This window comes from Amblyomma maculatum, chromosome 8 (genome assembly GCF_055883805.1).
Source record: "Amblyomma maculatum isolate TAMU_Amacu chromosome 8, ASM5588380v1, whole genome shotgun sequence".
In the NCBI taxonomy this organism is placed as follows: Eukaryota; Metazoa; Arthropoda; class Arachnida; order Ixodida; family Ixodidae; genus Amblyomma; species Amblyomma maculatum.
In genome coordinates this window covers 35,292,443-35,314,017 of record NC_139351.1, presented here as the reverse complement: position 1 = coordinate 35,314,017, position 21,575 = coordinate 35,292,443, and the positions used below count along the sequence as shown (strand labels likewise).

Below are 21,575 nucleotides of genomic sequence, written 5' to 3'. Positions count from 1 at the left end.
CCGGGGGAGTGGTACAGTTGGTAAAGCGCTGGGCTGGGGATCCAAGGGATCGAGGTACGGTTCCTGGTGGAGATAAGGTTTATTAATTTATTTTTAACTCTCTCTCTCGAAAGCGTGGCACCTCTGCTGACAAGCTTCTGTTGACAACGATAAGGAATTAATTTGCCTCACTAGAAATCACTAAAAATAAAAAGAACAAAGCAGGAATTGAAACTTTTTTTTCTGATAATGAATGATAAAGTAAAAGTTAATAAACACCACTATGTTACATGTCCTCTGAAGCGTTGCCCACGAAAAAATCACAGTAAGGTATTGCAACTTATTATTACACGTACTGATGTTTATCGCTACTCCTTTTTTCCCGATGCAGTAGAAATCTGGAACCAACTGCCAAGCGAAGTTGTGGACCAAACAGAAGTAAAAAAATTTAAGATAGGTGTTAACACGTTCTTGGAGCATTACAGTGCAAATCTGTAATTCTGTTCTATAGTGTATTTTAGCGAAGAGAATTGTACTTGTATTGTACGTGTTTCCCTCCCTATAATGACTCTCATATAGAAGGTTAACAGTATGATTAAATAAAAAGAATTTAAAAAAATTGTTGCACTGGTCAGGCACACTTACGGGTGCCAATATCAGGATCTATTGATCAGTATGCTGTGCATATGTGTGCTTGCGTTTCACACTGCATGTATGCATACATTAAAACTTCTGGGCAAGCTGGTGGACCTTGAATTTAGGAAATGTGACAGCACAAAGGAATGCAACCCCAAGAACCAAGGGAACATAACGACATTTGTGTGACGTTGTGTTTCTCTTGAGATTGCATGCGCTGTCACATTTCCTAAATTCACGTATGCGTATACTGGCACCAGCATATGTACATACACCGTGCCAATGCAGCATGGCATGAGCACCCAGGCAGCGTCTTTGGAGGCAGAGTTCCAGTGACCACTGCCAACAGGCGTACCATCCTCAGCGTCTTTGGAGGCAGAGTTCCAGTGACCACTGCCAACAGGCGTACCATCCTCTAAGAATCCCTTATCAGATATACATTCCCATAGAAGCTGTTCTTATAACAGTATAGTGCGTTAGAAAGCTTGAAAAACAACCTTTTCAGAAATAATGGCCCAACATTTGCGATCCACTCATAAGCATAGCTAAGAGGACCATTTCAGCCATCCAGTTGCAGTGACTGCTCACTCAGACCATGTAGCAGCATTTGACATCATGTGGATACTTTTAGCAGCTGTGATTACCTTCTTAAAAGTAGCCGAAAACTGCAGCTGCAGTCCTGACATCGTGCAAGCTGTTGTGTTTATGCTCCCCATAGTGTTGGCGTGGACAGATCAGAGCTGTGAAATGCGCTAAAGACGAAACCAGCAGAGGCAGTGCTGCGACCGGCCGCAGCGGCAGTCGCGAAACAATATCCCGCGACACACGGAATCCCAACCCTGTCGAAATAGAGTTGCTTCTGATTGCTACGCGGTGCAAGACGAGCAATGGGCGCTTATCAGTAGTTGCAGGCCGACTGTGCTTACAGCATGAATGTGAGAATGGCAATCGAGCGCCAGAACTTGGCACCAACTTTTGCAGATGTCACAATGCAAAAGCACTCTTCTTGTTGGCGACCTCCGGACCATGCATTCCGTTCGCCGGCAGTTTCATTCTTTCGAGGGCAATTATATAGATGGTAAATGATGCATTGACATCGGAAGCCAGTCAGAACCCACTTTAATGAGTGATCGCTCTGGTTCTGTATCAGCTATTGCTATGATCCTTTTTTTGCTAGGAAGATAACCTCATCCGCTCTGCAATAATATAAACACTAAACCAGTGGCTGGTTAAGAAAATGTTTAAAATAATTTGAGTTACCAGAACTAACTTTTTGTTTCAAGTTTGACAAGCTGTAACTTTCATCCAAATTATCCTAGAATATTCATATATGCTAATTGCACTCCTTGGTGATTCTAGATCATTTAGAAATAGAAATCTCCACAAGATCTTATGTTTAATTACCAAGGCTCCTCCAAACAGAAGAGATGCTTTCTTTGCTATATCAAAAACTATTTTATGTAGAAGAAAAATGTTTGCAGTTTTGGAATCAGAATACTAAAATGCACACTCTGAAAGTTTAGTGTAAATCGCTTCATAAGTAGAAAAATTAAGGGTGGATGCGGGGCTTAAACTGGTAAAAAATGGGCGAAAAATCGATTTTGAGAAAAACGCATTTTCGGAATGTTTGTAACTTTGAGCAGTAGCCTTCAAAATATAAACACTGAATTCGGTCGAGAAATATGGTAAAACAGACTTTTAAAATTCCACGGGAGCCTCGAAAAGGGGTGAAAATTGCTCGAACATCCCGCGCGCGCAGCGGGTGAAGCAGTTGGCTGGCCGCCGCCATCTTGGGTTTGTTTTGAACCTTATTTCTTTGCGCATTTTGCGGCATCTCCAACTGACGTCGCTCAAGCAGAACTGAATGAAAAATACAGCGCATAAAAGGACGAGGACAAAATGAAGACACATAGGACACACGAGCGCTCGTGTGTCCTATGTGTCTTCATTTTGTCCTCGTCCTTCTATGCGCTGTATTTTTCAATCATGAATAACCAACACGCCCAGACTGCTACGGTATTCAAGCAGAACGACCACCGTCGCAGGTTTATTAAAAACTGTTTACGGTCCGCTGATTGGCTGAGCGCGCGATCGCGAAGCAAGCACCTTGTCTTGTGCTTCCCATTGGCTAGCACAACTGACTTGCCATTATTTTTTTTAACGTTCGCCATCGCGGTTGCTGCTTCGCATGTTTCTGATGCGCTTTCGCGATCGTATTAATCGTTCGCGCGGCCGGTGCTGGTCTTTACACGTAGCACGGTGGATGTAGCCGTATCAAGAGCGTATTAAAAATGAGAGCGCCCAGCGAGTGCGCGTCAAAGAACGAGTACGGCAGCATGTTGATAGAGTCGCATGTCGCATCCGCAGTGGCATGTTCTCAGCCTAGCTGCAGCACGTCCGGCAGCATATAATTGTTTGCGAGAGGTTCAGAGGCATCCAAGACAGCATCGATAGATTGCGCTGTGCAGCTGATACTCATGGTCCCTACCGACGCAGCCACTTCGTTGCTTTTTTTTATCGCGTCGCTTCAGATGACAGGCGAGCCTGACATCGCACCATTGCCCGTGTTCCTCAGTCGCAAATTCCACGGATGGTTTCTTTTTTGTCTCTCTCTCTCTTTTTTTTTTTAGCAGATTGCCTAAGAAATCGCGTCGCTGCGCTCAAGGGGTGTGGAAGTTCGAGCTCTAGCTCCAGCAAGAAACCCTGCATGCGGCCCTGCATCCACTGTACTGCACAGTTTCATTCTGGAACATTAGTCAATTTATTAGGTCATTCTAGTATGCCGCCGTGTTTTAGCCTTAAACTTTGTGCACGTTTATTAGGTTTAAGACCAGGATCCCCCCTTAAGTATCAGGAGGCTCAAGAGGTAGGACTTTGACTGAAGACTTCGAGTTACAGCAATACACCATCTCTCTACCAACATGCCAACTGGACATACTGGCAATGTCAACCAGACTCCCGCGTACCTGGACACACTTATGTCAGAACACTGTGCTAGTCTGGTGAGCATGAAGTTCGCCTTAAATGCATAGGCAACAAAAATCAAATAACCGTTATGCTGGCATGTTTGGCTGATAGCCACAACCTCCCATTTTCACTGGAAGACAAAGAAACTTTCTTGAAAGATTTTGTCAAGCGTTGTCAAGAAAAAAGCTGGGTGGACTCAAATCTTGTTCCAGATTTTGCTTAAGAGGGTAGATAGGTAGGCCAGTTGATAAGACATCAGGATATTAAAAACTGCAGCAGACATGGGACAGAGGGAGCCGACAACACAGGACAGTGTAGTCGCCGCACTCAGCACTCAGTGCTCTCAGCATCAGCTTCCAGCCAGAGGAGGTGCTATCTGGCATCGGCGTTGGCTGACTGTTTCGATGGTTTTGGTTTCACCAAGCCAACGCAGCGACCCTTGCGACCACAGTGCCTGTGACGGATACACAACCGTAAGAGATCTATCGTACCTCACACAATGTAGGGATCACTTGGCACATTGCATGGGTCTCTCACAGGCCTCTCCAGCCATGCAACATGCCCTACAGCCGTATCGCGCATACTTTGTCAGCATTCCCAAGGAGTGCGTTGGTCGCGCCTTCGAGAAATGCGGGATACCAAATATGTTTAGAAGTATGAGAAAGAATCTTTAGCAAGGGACTCTCGGCAAACGATACACCGTAAGACGATGATTGTAAAAGCTCAGGATCCGAGAACACTTCTTGGCTGCATAAGCCGCGCGCGGTGCAAAACGCGGAGATGCGAGTGTGATGCAGGCTAGCCGGTAGCTGTTGCGCTGCCATCCCGCATCCGAGTTGGAAGTGGCGTACTGCTTTTAAACCAGTCTGAGGACCATGTGACTTCGGAAATTCCCGGAACGAATGTGAGCTGCTCTTCTCACGGCGTGAGAAATTCTCTAATCTAGCACAAGAAGGGGAGCGAACAAGCACTAGCATAATGAAGGTCCGTAGCACTATTCGGTGCCTGGTGCGGGGTGGCATTGGACATGAAAGCGCAGAGCACGCACACCTCGCGAGGCAACTGCGAAACTTAGTGCAAATAAATACTTTTAGTAATCTTTCATTGCTCGCATAATACACGAATGAAAACTTTTTTTCCCGTTTTGTCATCCTGAAAGTAGACCTCATATCATATGTGGGTACGTATTACACGTGGGTTTTTATGGTACGTGCCCGGTGACCTCTAGCATAAGATTCACTGAAATATGAGCTGCAATTTACAATAAATAAGCTCTGAGCTTGTTTTTGAACTTATTTCCTTGTTTTCTCAAAACAGTATTTTTACCTAATGCACCTACTGTAGGCCATAATATCTCCAGTTGTAGCGCTTATACATGAACAATTATTGTTGCATTTTAAGGCTGATAAATTGCTCTTTGTAATAAGATTTAAACAACTTAAGATTTCCCTTTACAAATTTAATGAAATTATAAAGATTATAAAGATTGCATATTGAAGTTTTTCCCACTTTAGTAGGTGTATCTGATGAGTCTATAATTTCTTGCCAGTGATGCAAAAATTAAAAGAATAGTACACCGTATTTATGGGCATAATGCTCGCACTTTTTTTCGCGGAATATTGATGCTATGTTGGGGGGTGCAATAATTATGCTGGGAAAATTTTCGAGCAACTGTTTTGGAGCACTAAAAGCAAATTTAAATAGGTGTAAATCAGGATTCTTAGGCCAGTTATTGTAGATACAGTAAAATCTCGGTGATACGAATCCGGTTGATATGAATTTCAGGATGATACGAATTCGCGAAATTCCCCGGCCAGAGTACATTGTGTGCAATGTGCAAAATTTCGGATGGTCGAAACACTTTGCTGTGCCACTAGGGATGATATGAACGTGCGAACTGCAACCGCAACCTTGAGCACTACGCACTGCCCGCACATCGTTGACTCCGCGATCGTCAACCTCGCTGCATGTACGCATCACGAGCAACTTGCAGTGACGTCGCGATTTTCTGTCGGGCTCACGCCACGAAAAGCTTCCAGCGGCGCATGGCCCACAAACTACAGACGTCGCAACAGCCATAGCTGGCAGCGGCGTAAGCGGCGGGTGCGCACGGACCAGACATCGCTGGCTCCGTGATTGCGATCCGCGATCAGTTTACAGCGCTGCACGGACTGCATGTCACCATCCCTATTCATTCCGTACGTGCTGCGAGAAGTATGTGGAAGTGGGCGGACGAACCGCACATCGCCGGCATCGCGATCGTTTTCCACGCCGCGAAAGGGTTGCAGTGGCGCGCGGCCCTGAGTAGTAGTCGGCGGCATGCGCGCACGGGTCACACATCGTAGACTTCACAACCACTAGTCGCACTGTACACATCGCGAGCAGTCTGCGGCGCCACACGGGTGGCACTTCGCCATCTCTTGTCATGCTGTATGTGCCGCGAGAAGTCCGTGGAGGCACGCGGCCCGCACGTCGCCGACATCGCGATTGACTGTCGCGCTGTGGCACCGCGAGTGGCGAGCTGTGACCACGCGACCATAATAAACCTTCTTGGACGTAAGCAGAATGCACGACTGCCCTTCCTATGCTTCTGCATACTTATTTTTGTTCGTTTTGATGATACGAATTTTTTCACGACCCCTGTGAGATTCGTATTACCGTGGTACTACTGTATAACCAAAACATCACTTTCAAGCGGAACTTGCCTTTGTTACAAAGTATAGGATCGCCAAAAGCACAAATTGTAAAAACACTTTATTTGCCGCACACAGCCTCATCATCACTTCCCGCGTTTCGTGGTATAGTGCTCACAGCAGACCATACAGTTCTACTCTTGATCAGAGACTAGACCCAAGTCAATGTTGACAATGCAATCGCTGTCTTCAGTAGCATACTATACAGAACTCGTTGACGGCGAAGTGCCTGCCGGCAGCGCGGTTGCTATGCTGTAGCCTGTACTCGAAAGCTTTCAGCTTAAAAGCAGCTGTATAACTTGCGTACCACCCCATCGCGATGTGGCACCAAGAACACGGTAGACGGTAAAACAAAGCAAGTAACATGGACAGAACGAAGGAATAATGACGAGACGCGGAGACACCTCGCAAAATGGCGACGACTACGAGCATCATGGAGGTAAAAAAAAGAGACGAGCATAACCTATGACGGTGATGATCTACTGGAGCACGCTATCGCCGCCTAGTAGCGCGTGCACACGAGGCCAGCTAGGTTCAGAAGCGCTCCAAAGGTGGCGCTTGTTACTACTAGCAGACAACTCTACGGTGGTAATATTAGTGGTGCAATGATTATGCTAGGAAAAAAAAAATTACAATTTTTGATGCCCAATGTTGGGGGTGCAAGCATTATGAGAGTAAATACGGTAGTTGCACTGCCTGGCTCTTGTAGAATACATGGACATCAAATCTTAGCCCTTTTTGATAAGGAGGTTATTAAAAACTCAGGCATAAAGGTTAGACATAAATTAATGAATATTTCAAAAGTGACAAATAATGGGTAGGAATAGATTGCATATTTGTGTTTAGCACAAGAAAAATACACTAGGTGTGTTGTTTTCATCGATGTACAATAAAAATTGCCAAAAATAGTTTAAACTGCAAGGTCGCCCCTTAAAAGAGAGCCCGACTGTCCAAATATGTCCCCCATGTGGCAGCTTACTGCCAACACGATTATTTGGGACATTCGTAAGTCGCACAGCATTAAGTATATCCTTTACTGTGGTGAAGCAGTCACTCACCCTGAGCTCATTGGGCACCATGGAGCCATTGGCAGTGGTGAGGGCCGGGGGTGCCGATCCCCCCATGGTCATGGGCGGGGCCTCGTTCAGGTCCACGTGGAAGAGGTAGAAGATGAAGCCAAACACGGCCGGCCCCAGGCCGTTGCACAGGCCGCGCATGCCCGTGATCATTCCTTGCACCAAGCCTGTCCCCAGCCACAGAGGAGAAAGGGTGGTTTTTAACCAGAAACACAGCCCAGAGAAACCGCGCTCCCCCCCTAACCACGAGGAGAAAACCAGCACTGCAATGTTTCCTCCATCATCACAACTTTAGTGCAGAGTTTACAATGGATCAAAGTCTTGGATTCACTTGCAGAAATATGAATTCATTTCACAAGGCAAGCTTCCAACAATTGATTCACTGTCTGAAATGTACCATTTAAAAGAAAATTTACTTCACAAAGACAGGGGAACACAACTGTTTCTCTTGCATCTGTAAGAGCACTGCAAGAATCGTCAAAAAATGTGAAAAAATTTTGCCAGATATAGATATCTTAGGCAATGTGTGGATGTTTTGGAGCCACTTGATTGTGTATGATGAGGTAGCTGACTGATGGAAAAGGCCAATAGGCCAAACATTTAATCACTTTCTTTTCCCCCTGCCAGAATGGTCCTTGTAGAACAGAGCAGCACCCCTTGTAAAAGTGTGCAGAACATCAAGCGCATCTACTATTAGCGAAAAATAAAAATGTGCAAAATGGTTTACTATCACTCACAGTTCATCAAGCAAAATTGTGGTACAAAAAAGCACTATTTTCTGTGTACCGGCACTTGAAGTTAGGGGGACAAATGTGTCCCCTTGTCGCAACAAAGGTTAAACGTGTCTAATGTAAAGAATTTTGCCCGCCGTTATTAAGAAAAGTTGTGAAGAAAATAATTGAAAACAATTATGCCATTTAGGAACACATTAACCACAAGAATGACACAGCAAATACCTTGTAACTTCATTACCCCTAAAGTTGAGCGTGTGCACTGGGAAATCACATACACCTCGGCCCTGGCGACGGCCCTTGCGATGAAGTATGCCGTCCCCAAAAGCAGCCTGACGAGGATATTGCAGGATAAGGACAAGCTGCGAGAGACTTTCCAAACGTCACATTTTTGGTCCCGGAAGAAAAAGACTGCTATTAGCTGATCACGAGGATTTGGAGAAGTGCCTCAAGCTTTGGCTACACAGAGCCCGGAGCGAAAAGATTCCAATCAGTGGGCCACTCATTTGTGCGAAAGCGGGAAAACTCGCTCTTCCGCTGGGCATCGAAGGATGGCTCACTAGGTTTAAGGAACGGAATGGCCCTGGTGTTTCGTGCCGTTTCCGGGGAAGCCTCCGCTGCCGACGCAATGGCATGTGGAGAGTGGCCTGGGGAAAGCTTAGCAAGGACAGGCTGACCGTCCTCATCGGCGCTAACATGACGGGAAGTAATAAATAAAAGCCGCTAGTGATCGGCAAATCTAAGCATCCACAGTTCTTCAAGAACATCGCGACCTTGCCCGTGTCTTATTAAGCCAACGGCAAGGCGTGGATGACGCAGGCCATTTTTAGTGAATGGATTAATCTCAAGGATGCCCGTCTCATGCGACAAAAAAAGAAAGCTTTGTTTCTCATTGACAACTGCCCTGGACATGGAACTGTGCCGGGCCTCAAGTCCATACAGCTGAAGAAACTTGAAGAAAAAATTATTTGCATGCTTTTGAGAATAAACTTTGTGCTCATTGTGTACCGTTCTCTTTATTACATAAATACTTGCTTCTGCAGGGACTGCCGACTGCACGCACCCTTGCAGCGTTGGGATAAAGCTGCGCGTATGCATTGACGGCGAGCGGGAGCAGTCCGCTTATTCAAAATCTATTCTCTCTCAAAAGCGGGCCATTATTTCGAGCTTGTGTGTAACCTAATTACACACACACGAGCTTACAGCACTGAAAAGGTGAACCAGGGATGTAAGCCATGCCTCATATATTGGGCTTGGTGTCCAGAGGTGGCAGACTGCAGTTTTCAATGCAAACACGTTGCTTGTAAAATTCCAAGAAATAACGAAACTCCTGATAAATGAAACATATTTTTCTGGTCTCTTGAGATTCCATTTAACGAGAGTCCATTGTATATCAAGATGGTTTACATAGGTCCCTTGGGGCAGGCCTGGAGAATTTGCAAAACATGCTGGCACTATGAAATTCGTTATGGTCATTCCTGGATAATTACCCCAGGGCAAGACAATTCCCTTTTTCCAAATTTCCTCGCTGAAAAAATTTAGCACAGCCCCAAAATCAGTTATTAATCAGACCTGCATTACCCAAATTTTAATTGCTTGTCATTATTTCCAGAAACAATATCTTGAAAAAATGAAATTCTCTTGCCCTCAGAAATTTATTGAGCTATGGAATAAAACAAACCTCATGAAAATCTGATCAGCAGTTCCCGAGATACGGATGTCCTAAGCAGCCACACTAGGCAAAAAAGTGATTCTGAGAAAATGACCCTAGAAGGTTGAGAGAAAGCTCACTTTTTTGTTTGTCAAGATATCTCGATGAAATTTTTAGGGCAGGCTTACAGTAGCATGGACTTTTGAATAACTATTAAGTTTTGTAAAGCTGTGCACACTGGTTCTCAAGATATAGAATATCATATGGGTCACATCAGTCCAGGCCTGTAGAATTTGCGGAATGTGTTGGCATTGTGAAATTGTGATAATTTCTGGATAGGTATCACGGTGCAAAACAAAGGGCGTTTTTTAAATTTTCTTATTTTCTAAGTTCCCCTGTAGCTGATGCTAGGACGCTGCAGGCGTCGATGCAGTTGTCATCGGCGCGCCTCACCATGAGGACGGCCTTCGCTTCCATGCACTGAACGCGTGTTGCATCTCGCGGCATCGTGAGCGACCATGCAACGAACACGTTGCTCGAAACCGTTCACAGGGCACGACAAGAGATCGTAAATCCGGCGATCGCAAAAATAGCAAAAAGCAAACAGAACGCACAAAGTACAAAGACAGCCAACAATGACAACAAAGAGTCGGAGCAAACGACGCGGGGAGGTAGCCAGCGGAGACCGACGCGTCAGCAGGCGCAGCAGCCAAGAGCAGCCGCCCGATTCCCCGCGTTCTCGTGAAGCACGCGCTTTGCCCAATCGCAGCCTTGAATTTGAGCGCGGGAAACTCGAAAGCCGCCGCGAGGCTCCCAATCGGAAGCAAGCCACGCCTTGACCGCGCAACCGTCGCCGAGGGTGGCAAAAGAAAGAGCAAGAATTCACAAACAAAACAAGACCAAGGTGGTGGTGCTCAGTTCGGCGGAAGAGGGATGGCGCGCACGCAATGTTTGGGAATTTTCGGTGCTTTCTCGCTGCTCTGTAGCTGCCGCCGCTTGTTATACAAATAATTTTTAGTATTTCTAAGAGTTGGGAATTAATAATCACAGAAAGGGTAGTTTATAAGACATACTGTTTCGCGATTTTTCGGTTTTCAAAGGTCGCGTCCCCTCTAAAGCGACGAGAGGTTATGTAAGCATGACAACACTGCGGACATCTAAAAAAAACGAGGCACACGAGCATCCACTGTCATAAGTGCAAAAGGCAAGGAGACCTGCCATCTTGTTTTTCACAAATGTAAAGTTTTTTTATAAAAGCAGGAAGTTGTTGAGGCAACGGAGATACTGTGCGCTGGTGATGATTACTTAAGGGGGGACCCTGGTCTTAAGACAACATTTTTTGCCGTATTTATTCGCATAATGATCGCACTTGCGTAATGATCGCACCCCTGAATTTTGAGGTCAAAATTCCATTTTTTATATTCCCCGCGTAATGATCGCACCCCGAACATGGAGCCGCCTGGTGGTTGATCTGCAGTCATCCCGCAGCGAATGCATTCCGACGAGTTCCCAACCTAGTCTAGTAATGTTGGAGTTCCCATGATTCCATGCTTTGCGGCGTTCGCCATTTTGCAATTCGGCAGCGTCGTAGCGTGCTTTGTGCTTTTGTGCGAGTTTACGCCATTTCACCATGGGGCGGTATGCCAGTTACACCGCCGCGTTCAAGTTCAAGGCTGTCGACTATGCACTGGAGCATGGCAACCGCGCTGCTGGTAGGCATTTCGGCGTGGACGAAATGAGGATACGCTATTGGAAGAAGCAGCGCGAGAAGCTGATGGCTACGAACAAGACACGGCGGGCTTTCCATGGACCCAAAACGGGCAAGTTCCCTCGTGTTGAGGAGGCGGTCCTAGAATACGTGAGGGACCTGCGCAAGGATGGTTGTGCAGTGTCATTAGAAATGATACAGACGCAGGCGCGCACAACTGCCAGGAAGCTGGGAATCGCCGCAAAGGATTTCCGCGCTAGCTCCGGTTGGACGACTCGCTTTATGCGACGGATTGGACTTTCCCTGAGACGGCGGACGTCGTTGTGCCAGCGGCTCCCAGCCGCGTATGAAAGCAAAGTGATAGACTTCCATCACTTCGTCACAAGGCTTCCCAGCGACGACACTGCCGTTTCCGATGAGTCGTGCAGCAGTGAAAGCGAGGATGGCGAGGTTTCAGACTTTGATTAGAGTACTGACGAAAAAAAATAAATGGGCATTGTGCACTCCATGTGATGCTTAATGTGCGTGTTTATTGCGAAGGTAAGCCTTACTCAGCTTTTATTTTTGGTTGTAATCGAGATATATGTTCTAAGACGTCTGACCTGCAACTTGTTTGTGTTTTCGGTGCTCAAAAATTTTTTGTAAAAAATTTACCCCACGTAATGATCGCACCCCGAAATTTGCGTCAGTATTTAAAAAAAAAAAGTGTGATCATTATGCGAGTAAATACGGTATTTACTGGTAGATTTTGATGAAAATTGCACCATTTATGCAGCTTTCTGTGCTGATTTCAAATATGTACATTAATTTTATGTAAGCAATTTAGTTCTGAAGATATTGAGCATTTTATGTTCTTTGTTTGGAGAGTGAAACTACAGGAGTTATAATAAAAACTGATGTATCAAATCAATTTAGAACACACAGAGAATGCAAAAATCAAGATTTAATGTCCTGGTTTCATTTTAACCAAAGTTACAGTTTGTCAAAGTTCAGAGACCAAAAAGCCACCTTTACACTTCTGAAAACATGAAATTTTTAAAAACTTTCCTTATTAAATACCACAAATTCATTTATATTTTTGCACTGTACATGAGTTTACCTTTCTGGTGCAAAAGGAATTATAGCAATATCATACGTAGAACCAGAGATATCGCACCTCCAAACATGTACCGTCCTCAATATTTTGATTTTGAGAAATTGAGGAAAAACGTGTTGATAAATTTTTGAAGCATCAAAGCTCATTAAAGTGGGTTCTGACTAGCTTCTGATGTCAATGCATCATTTACAATCGATATAATTCGGCCTCAAAGGATGAAATTTCCGGCGAACGGAACGCATGGTCCGGAGGCCGCCAATAAGACCAGTGCGTTTGCATCGTGACCTCCGCAAAAGTTGGTGCCAAGTTCTGGCGCGTGATCGCCATTCTCACGTTCATGCTGTAAACGCAGTTGGCCTGCAACTAGTGATAAGCGAAAGTTGCTCGTCTTGCACCGCGTAGCATTCAGAAGAAAGTTTATTTCGACAAGATTTGGGATTCCGCGCAATCTTCTCTATGTTCCGCGTGTCGCGGGACGCTGCTTCGCGACTGCCGTTGTGGCTGGTCGCGGCACTGCTTCATAGGACGATCTATCCCGGCGTTGAAAGCTGCATTTGCTTATCTGCACCCTCACGATTCCGTACGTGGCAGATCGTGCCGCTCCTCGCTATCGCACTGAGCACGACCGGCTATGCTACGCTGTTATCAGGCCATCGCGGACACGACGCTCCCCACGTACGGAATCGTGAGGGTGCAGATAAGCAAATGCAGCTTTCAACGCCGGGATAGATCGTCCTATCGGTTTACGCCGTCCGTTCGCTGTAACCGATCGGCACGATCTGCCGCGTACGGAATCGTGAGGGTGCAGATAAGCAAATGCAGCTTTCAACGCCGGGATAGATCGTCCTATCGGTTTACGCCGTCCGTTCGCTGTAACCGATCGGCAGCGCTCATGGACATTCGTTATATGTGCGATCTTGTGCCATTGAAGTAATGTATATTTTGGCGGTCGCTCCAGTCTCGTTCGTTATAAGCGAAAGTTCGTCTTAAGTGGGGCCATTATAAGTGGGCTTGACTGTATCTGCAATCAATGACGAAGTGCCGACGCTCGGCGTCGGCACTTCGTCATTGATTGCCGCGTCGGCACTTCGTCATTGATTGCAGATACAGTCAAGCCCACTTATAATGGCCCCACTTAAGACGAACTTTTGCTTATAACGAACGAGACCGGAGCGACCGCCAAAATATACATTACTTCAATGGCACAAGATCGCACGTATAACGAATGTCCATGAGCGCTGCCGATCGGTTACAGCGAACGGACGGCGTAAACCCGGCGCCCCGATACGAGATAACGATGGGCTCCCATCCCTTTTGGTCTGTTTTCGCAATCCTCCTCGTAAGCGAGCTACCCTTTGCTTGCCGACACGCGCTGCCTACGAGTGTCGGCGCGTGGTGTGGCCTCCAAGGCCACGCTGCCGCCCCTCCTCGAAACTCCGCTCCCCTCTCCTCTCGCCATTCCCTCGTCTTCGCCTGTCTCCACGGCGCCGGCCGCCGGCATAGCCTTCGAAGTTTCGTCGTTTTGTTTCCTGGCTGTTCCATTGAGCGGCCTTGCCAGGGGCGCGGGGCGCTAGGAGGCAGGCCTCTCCATACGCTAGCGGTTGTACTGTTTGCACGGGCGGACTGAATGCGCAGCGGCGCATTCAGTACGGCGGTGACGGTTCGTGGCCTCCAAGATTTGCGGAGGTAATCTCGGAGGCTATGGGCGGTTGAAAGCAACTACGGTAGGAGCCAACAGGTGGCAGCACTGACGCTCACGGATGCCTCTCATTGGTCTCCCCGCTGCATACCATGCCCCTCTGTGTGTTCGTTCCGTTCCGTTCCATTCCTTAGGCACTTCCTCGCTTGCCTCGCGTGATTGTCGCACGTTTTCACGTGCTCCGTCAGTTGCGGCGCTTTGTTGTCATTTTCATGTGTGTGGTGTGAGCGCTTCGTCTGTCGGGCCTGAGTCGTATAATTCGGGATGGCGGACGGGAATTGCCTGCCTCCAGCGGTCACAAAACGAAAAGCGCTGGACATGGCAACGAAGCGAGCAATTGTGACGGAACTGTCTCAAGGTGCTAAAAATTGCGAGCTGGTGAAGAAGTACAACGTGTCGAAATCAACCATCTCGACAATTCTGAAGAATAAGGAAAAGATCGCCAGCTCCGACGCCAACACAGCGGACAGAAAGTGCCTGCGGAAGGCCACCTATGCGAACGTAGAGGATGCGCTGCTGAAGTGGTTCGTCGACGCACGGGCTCGCAACATTCCGATAAGTGGACCAATGATGCTGGGCAAAGCCAAAGACTTCGCATTCCTACTAGATTTTCCCGACTTCTGCCCAGGCAATGGCTGGCTACATCGGTTCAAAGTGCGGCATGGGATTGTTTTTAAATCGATTGTCGGTGAGGCGCGTTCGGTAAGTGACCAGGACGTTGCCAATGGCTTGCAACAAACCAAGCCATTATTGCAAGCTACGTGGAGCAGGATGTGTATAACGCAGATGAAACTGCATTATTTTATCAGATGCTTCCAGACAAGATGCACTCCATGAAAGGGGAGTCATGCGCTGGCGGTAAACACAGTAAAGTGCGCGTTACAGTTCTTCTGTGCCCTAATATGAATGGCAGCGACCGGCGCATGCCGTTTGTAATCGGAAAATCCAAGAAGCCACGTTGCTTTCGGAACCATGTACCCGTGCACTACAGGCACAATACTAAGTCCTGGATGACACGGGATTTATTCGCAGAGTGGCTGGGCGAGTTTGACCGCGACATGCAGAGGCAAAGCAGGCGCGTGCTGCTGTTGCTCGACAATTGCTCAGCGCATCACATGCAAACGTCTCTGATGGCAGTGACTGTACTTTTCCTGCCGCCCAATACCACTTCTAAAGTGCAGCCTCTTGATTTGGGCATAATACGCTCCTTTAAGGCATCGTATAGGCGCCGCATTGTGCAGCGCTTGCTCATCGCCGTTGACCGTCCGGCCGCTAACTTGCCGCTCCGAGTTTCATTGTATTCAGCCTTTGAGATGGTGAAGGCGGCCTGGGCGGAAGTGACGACCGCTTGCATGCGAAACTGTTTCCGCAAGGCCGGCTTCGTCGACGCAGTACCGGACGTCAGGCCTGATGCCTCTGATGATGATGATTCCGGCGGCGATTTGTGGCAGCGCGTCGTCGACTCCGACATGGGAGGCCCTGGCATTGGTTGGCAGGATTTTATTTCTGCGGATGAAGACACGGATATTGCGGAACCGTGCACGGACGAAGGCATCGTTTCTGAAGTGCGGGCCGAGAGCGACGCGGAAGAATCAGATGAAGATGAAACGTCTGAGCTAGCACCCGTAAGCACATCTGTAGCAATGGGCTATATAGAGGGCCTCAGACAACTTGTCTATGCCAAGGGACTCGGCGAAGAGCACGCTAGTGCTTTAAATAAACTGGAGACCGCCCTCATCGCATCTGCACTGCAGAAACAGACGAGCATCACAGACTTTTTTGCTAAGAAATAAATTTCGTGTTTTGACTGCCAACTTTTTTTTTCTCTTTTTTAGTTTGTGGTCCAGTTACTACGAACTTCGGGATATAACGAACGGACGCCGCGTGACGCTCAGGTTCGTTATAAGCGGGCTCGACTGTAACCAGATGCGGTGATGCAGCGTCCCCGGTGCGTTTATCTCCTCTCGCTACTTTTTTTTAGGCTAATAACGAAGCGTGAATCTCAGTATTGCGCATTTCGCGTTGTGGTTACGATGAGGGAATGGCGCTAGGCCGACTAGACCTAAAGGAGAGACCTTTTCAAAATGGCGCAGGACCTCGAGCAGTCGACGGCGCCAGCCAACCAAAGCTCGCCTTTTGCTCACGTGCGGTGGGAGTCCAATAGCAGGGTGCGCTTCACGCAATTTTGTTCCTTTGTTTTCTGTTTCGGTGAGCTCGCTCATGGTCACCAACCGAGATACAGGAATGGCCTGAATCGCGATCTTTCGAACGACACCAAGATTATGCCCGAAGATCGCGTATTTCTCGAACTGCGGGAGATCGAAATTCAGCGCGATTTGACCTCAGTTTAAAGGGCCACATGCGCAGATTCTCGTCTTTGGAACGCTGTAACACGCGAATTAGGCAATATTTTTCAACGAAACTTCGGAGATAGCTGCAGAAAGATCTCAGAATTGCAAAAACGAGAAGATTGAAAATCCGATTTTCTGACCGATTTTCGGCTGCAAAGACCCGGGTCCCCCCTTATGGGCTCCGTCAATTCTGCTGTCGGAAAAGAGACGTCATATCTTGTGTCGTTGATGTACAGTAAAAGCTCGCTCATTCGAATTTCACGGGACCAGGAAAAAAGTTCTATTTGTCCGATGTTCGAATTATCAAATGGCCTCAAAAAAACTGACAAGAACCATTTGCATTAAGGGGCAAATTTACCATATTTACTTGCGTAATGAGCCCGCTCACATAATGAACCCACCCACCTCCGGTCCTTGGCAAAAATTTGAAAAAAAAAAAAAAAAAGCGTCAGCGCATCGACATCAGGGTCCACAACGCGTTTCTTGGCAGTGTGCCAAGATGCTGCGCAGCGATAACATCATGGAGTGTTTACCTTTCGACGTTAGTTCTAGCAAGGGAGGAAGTGACTTGGCAGAGCACCAGCACTTGTCCGGTTCTGCAAGCCTAGTTTTCAGTACGTTCGCCTTATTATGCCATGGGTGACTGGGGCGGGCGCCGGCAACTGCCACTCATTCATAGGAACATGTGGTAGCAGCAAACGCCTTTTGAAAAAAGTCAGTGTCATAATCGCGGCTGACCGCATACTTTCGTTGATGACTGATGGCTGAAAGGATGGACGACTCTCGCAAAAAGAAAAAAAAAAAAATGTTTTCCCTGCGTAAAAAGCTTTCCCGTAGCGCGCACCCATCTGACGTCATAGCTTTTCATGGGCGTCGGCTGGGAGAGAGTCAACAGTGCTTATCCGTATTTCCAAAATAACAGGGTTCAATTAACTAGCATAGTTGCGAGTTTCGGAGGTTGCGCGGAAGAGAGAGCAGGCAGCCTCTGCCGCGGCAGCCAACCATTACCCTCCGGCGCCGCCAGCCGCCGCGCCGGTCATAGCGCCAATTAAGCTTTACCCACTCTGCCTGGTTTCACATGGTTTCATCTTCTGTCACCTTTTTGGGCATGCGCAGCTTCCAACTATGCCGGCCTTTTGCAGAGGTGTTTTTTTCGGCCACGTGCTGTGTGCCAATTGAGCTGCCCAAACGCGGTGGCACGTAACACTTCACATAGGAGAAGCAATCATCTGTACGAGAACCGACTCGTGTTCGAATTAACGGGCTTTTTTGTACACAGATCTTTATGGAGCTTGGCCGGACAAAGTAGTGTGGTTAAAATTTCAAGGTCCAAATTAGAGCTTTCACTGTATGCTTGATAAAAGAACGGCACATCATCACTCTGTGGCAACAGCTTCGTAAGCATGTGCAGGTGATTGTCCAGAGTGAAAAGTTCTGCATGTTACCCGAAAAGAAGTCAGATGGAAGTAAGCGCTCATGCGTCTGTCTTATTCTGTGGTCCTTGCCTTCCACAATCAACATGATAAAACGAAGTCACAAATACTGCCTCTTATCATCTGTATCAGTCGATGTGCAAAATAATGAGCACCTGACCCTACAGACTTATAGGGCACACTGGCCAGGACCGTGCTGCTAGTTCGTATGATCTGAATTTCTGAACTAACAAGAGTCAAATTAAAGACATCTTACTGTATTGCACCCGTACGACCACAAATATCAGACGACAAATTCTGTTCTCGGGAATACCTTATGCCAGAGGTTGCCCACTTTTGCCAAGTACACTCAGCAAACTCAAAACTGCGCAAACAAGATGGGATGAGAAGACATATGAACGCAGACACACGCAGAGCTCACTTCCAACTCTTCAAAGTCTGCTCTGTGTCTGTGCATGTTCATGTCTCTTCTCGTCCCATCTTGTTTGCACAGTTTTGAGTTTGGTGGACCTATAAATCGACAAGCCTAACTCCCTGTCTTACCTAATACAATGATTGAGAAGAAGGCTGCACAGCTCAGGATAACACCAACGCGAAAGAGTGCACACACACACAGCCACGCATAAATATCAGCCCCGTATCATGCAAAACGCAACTCTGAAAAATCCCTATTAATCTAAATAACTGAAAGGCTCAAACCATTCTCGTGCGCTTCGTGTTTTGTTTTGTCTCGCAATTGCAAAGTTCACAAATCATGCATAACTACAGACTGCGTGGGGCGTAAACCACTGCAATGAGCACATACCCTGTTTGTCCGCCTCGGCATGCATCGATACGAAGGAGCTGATGGCCGGGTACGAGATACTCGCCACAGCAGCCAGGCCCCCGGCCGACCACATCATCCTAAATGTCACACAAGTGAAGGTTAGTCAGGGAATCAAACCTCTCTTAATATAAACCAATTGAAACTAATGTACACAATTAAAAACAACTCCACTCTTATAGAAAATTTTAAATATATCAAGCCTCCTTACCCCTCAAGTACGAATTAAATGAAATTCTCTTTCCGTCCAAAAAACAATATTTGAATCGAACACATTACCAGCGGAGGTAGTTAGGTGGACAAAGCAACGGTGTCCGCCTCGCTCAACTCATCAATAATTTGTAATTGTTCTTGCACCGTGTTGTTCTTGTGGCTCGTATAGGATGTTCTGATACTGCAAATGCTCGCTACAGTCACCTCTTCAACTGATTCTTTGTCTGGTTACGTGCATGTTGTTTATTTTTATTAATGCCCACTATCCTGCGGTAATGCTTCGTCGCTGCCAGGCTATGCTGTAAACAAAATAAACACAGTGCAGAGGTTGTCAGACTGGCCGCAACTCAAATTGCCCAATGGCAGGAGTTTGCACTGGGAAGCCAGCTGACTTTCCTCATCAGATGAGCAAGCACAATGTAAGCCTGAGTCATGCAACACCTCAGTAGCAAGGAGAAGCGACCTTTCTCATTGACGGTATAATTCCCAAATGACTGAGACACATCGTTAGAGCGACGCCACTCAGTTTGCAGCAGTGACAAAAATATGAAAAAAAAAAAATACTACTTTCACAAGAAAACGCCATTTGTTTAGCAGGTTCCTGCTAAACAAATCACAAAAGTCTGCCCCACTTTTACAAACACAATGAAGCCTTACAAGGCCAATGACTGTTACACAGACAGAATGTATCATTATCATGATAACCACCATCATCTGCAGCAGCCAGATCACGCCCAGTGGAAGAATGAAAAAAGGTCTCCCCACAACAGTCTCTCACCATTTCAGTACAGTCAGACCTCAGTATAATGAACACAGACTCTAATCAATCAAAGCTGTAGCGCAGAAAAGGTTGTAGTCCCACTCTAGTTACCATGCTGCGCTCGTGCTGGCAGTTATGGAGGTGGAAAAAAAGTGTAGCAGCCTTTGCTCTGACATGCCATTTTCCACAATGCAAAGCTGTAATGTGGGGAAGCCACCCTAACTACAGTGAAATCTCGTTACTACGAACACCACATTACCAATTTTTCAAATTAATAAATTTTTACAAAATCCCCAGCAGATTTTCAATGTTTTCAATGTAAAAATATTTCAGAATTATGAATTTCAAAATAATGTATATTTCAGAATAACGTATGTATTTTATTTTTCAGTCTGTAATCTAGGAACATCAGTATAACGAATTCGTCTAAAATTAGCAGCGTTGCAGTTCACAACTCTCGCATAAAAAAAAAAAAAAAAAAAAAAAGGTGCTACGGCCCTTGAGCTGTAGCTATCATCATCAACATATCTAGTGCCAGCTCCTAGTGCCCCCACAAAGCTAAGATTTATTACGCAGTAGCGAGCAGACCTAGCCGCCTGCCTTTTTTTTGTGTTGTGTACCGTTTGCCGGTCGGCCGTTCGTGCCATTCTCGCGCGCGGGACATTACTTTCTTTTTGGCACGGATTATCTTATTACCAAGTTTGTGCGAAATCTGACGGTGAGTGCAGCCAGTGAAAAGCCGAGAAGATAGGAACGTAGTTTTCACTGAAAGAAATCGACGCAGGAAGAAAAGCGAATCGGCCTCTGCAGACAGCTAGCATTGCCCCATCGACCACTGCAAACATTTTGAAAGACCCAGACAAGATTTTTAAGCTTCACAGAGTACTGAAGATGAGGTTATTCGAACTCTGATGTTCTTTTGCACATGGACAAAGTCAGCACTTTCACCGCTTGGTGCAATCACGCATCCGATGAGGTGTTCCGCAAAGTGGAAGGTGTATGTGCTGTAGTGATGTAACGTAGTGCGCGGTCGTGTTTGCTGCACGCGACAGAAAAAAATTGATTTCTTCAAATAAATCAGCTCTGGAGGAGTTAGTGCAACATTTTCATTTGATGTTTTGGCCGTCTACACACGTACCTACTGCCAAGGTACGTCATTTTCATACCTAGGTTTGACCAATGGCTCATAATCGCAGATTTTTCACTACAACGATATTTCAAAATAACGAATAATTTCGTGCGGTCCCGCAGGATTCGTTATATCAAGATTTGACTGTAGTGCTAAACCAGCAGCTGCCACATGCTAACAGTAGTGTGCAGAGATGTAAAACCTAATTGAGGCACGGATGTTTATTTCTTTCATGCCTCTAGAATCACTACGAGCGTCTTTGAAATGGTGTTATAAATGTGGGGAAGGTTTCCATGCTTTTTTTTTTACTAAACAATCCCAGAGTTGCTATCCTTTCACTCGCTACTGTTGCATGCATTTGTGATGAAACTACAAATTTTGGAGGCATCAAACTATTTTCCAATCTTTTTTTTTTTTCCTTTTCACTGTAGAAAGGTTTCACTTTACTGCAAGAGCCACCCTATCTTAGCAGGTCCCCCCATTCCCCCCTACATTCCACCCCACCCCCCCCACAACATAACTATAACATTTAGTACCTCCTCCACCTGTCTCCTTGGACACACAGTGTTTCGAGCAAAATTAAGAAAGCTTCCTGCTGATGCACGCCAGGGTTGCACCATACTGCTCATT

At 46.5% G+C, this 21,575-nt stretch overlaps 1 protein-coding gene across 1 annotated transcript in view; it reads right to left on the bottom strand.

Annotated features, from left to right (window-relative positions):
* Positions 1-21,575, bottom strand: part of LOC146180968 (solute carrier family 71 member 1) — a 66,115-nt gene that overhangs the window by 7,171 nt on the left and 37,369 nt on the right. The window contains exons 8-9 of the mRNA XM_084576204.1: positions 18,826-18,923; positions 7,334-7,518 (exon numbers count right to left, since the gene is read on the bottom strand). Of these exons, the coding sequence (XP_084432330.1) occupies positions 7,334-7,518; positions 18,826-18,923 (283 nt within the window). The remainder of the gene's footprint in view (positions 1-7,333; positions 7,519-18,825; positions 18,924-21,575) is intronic.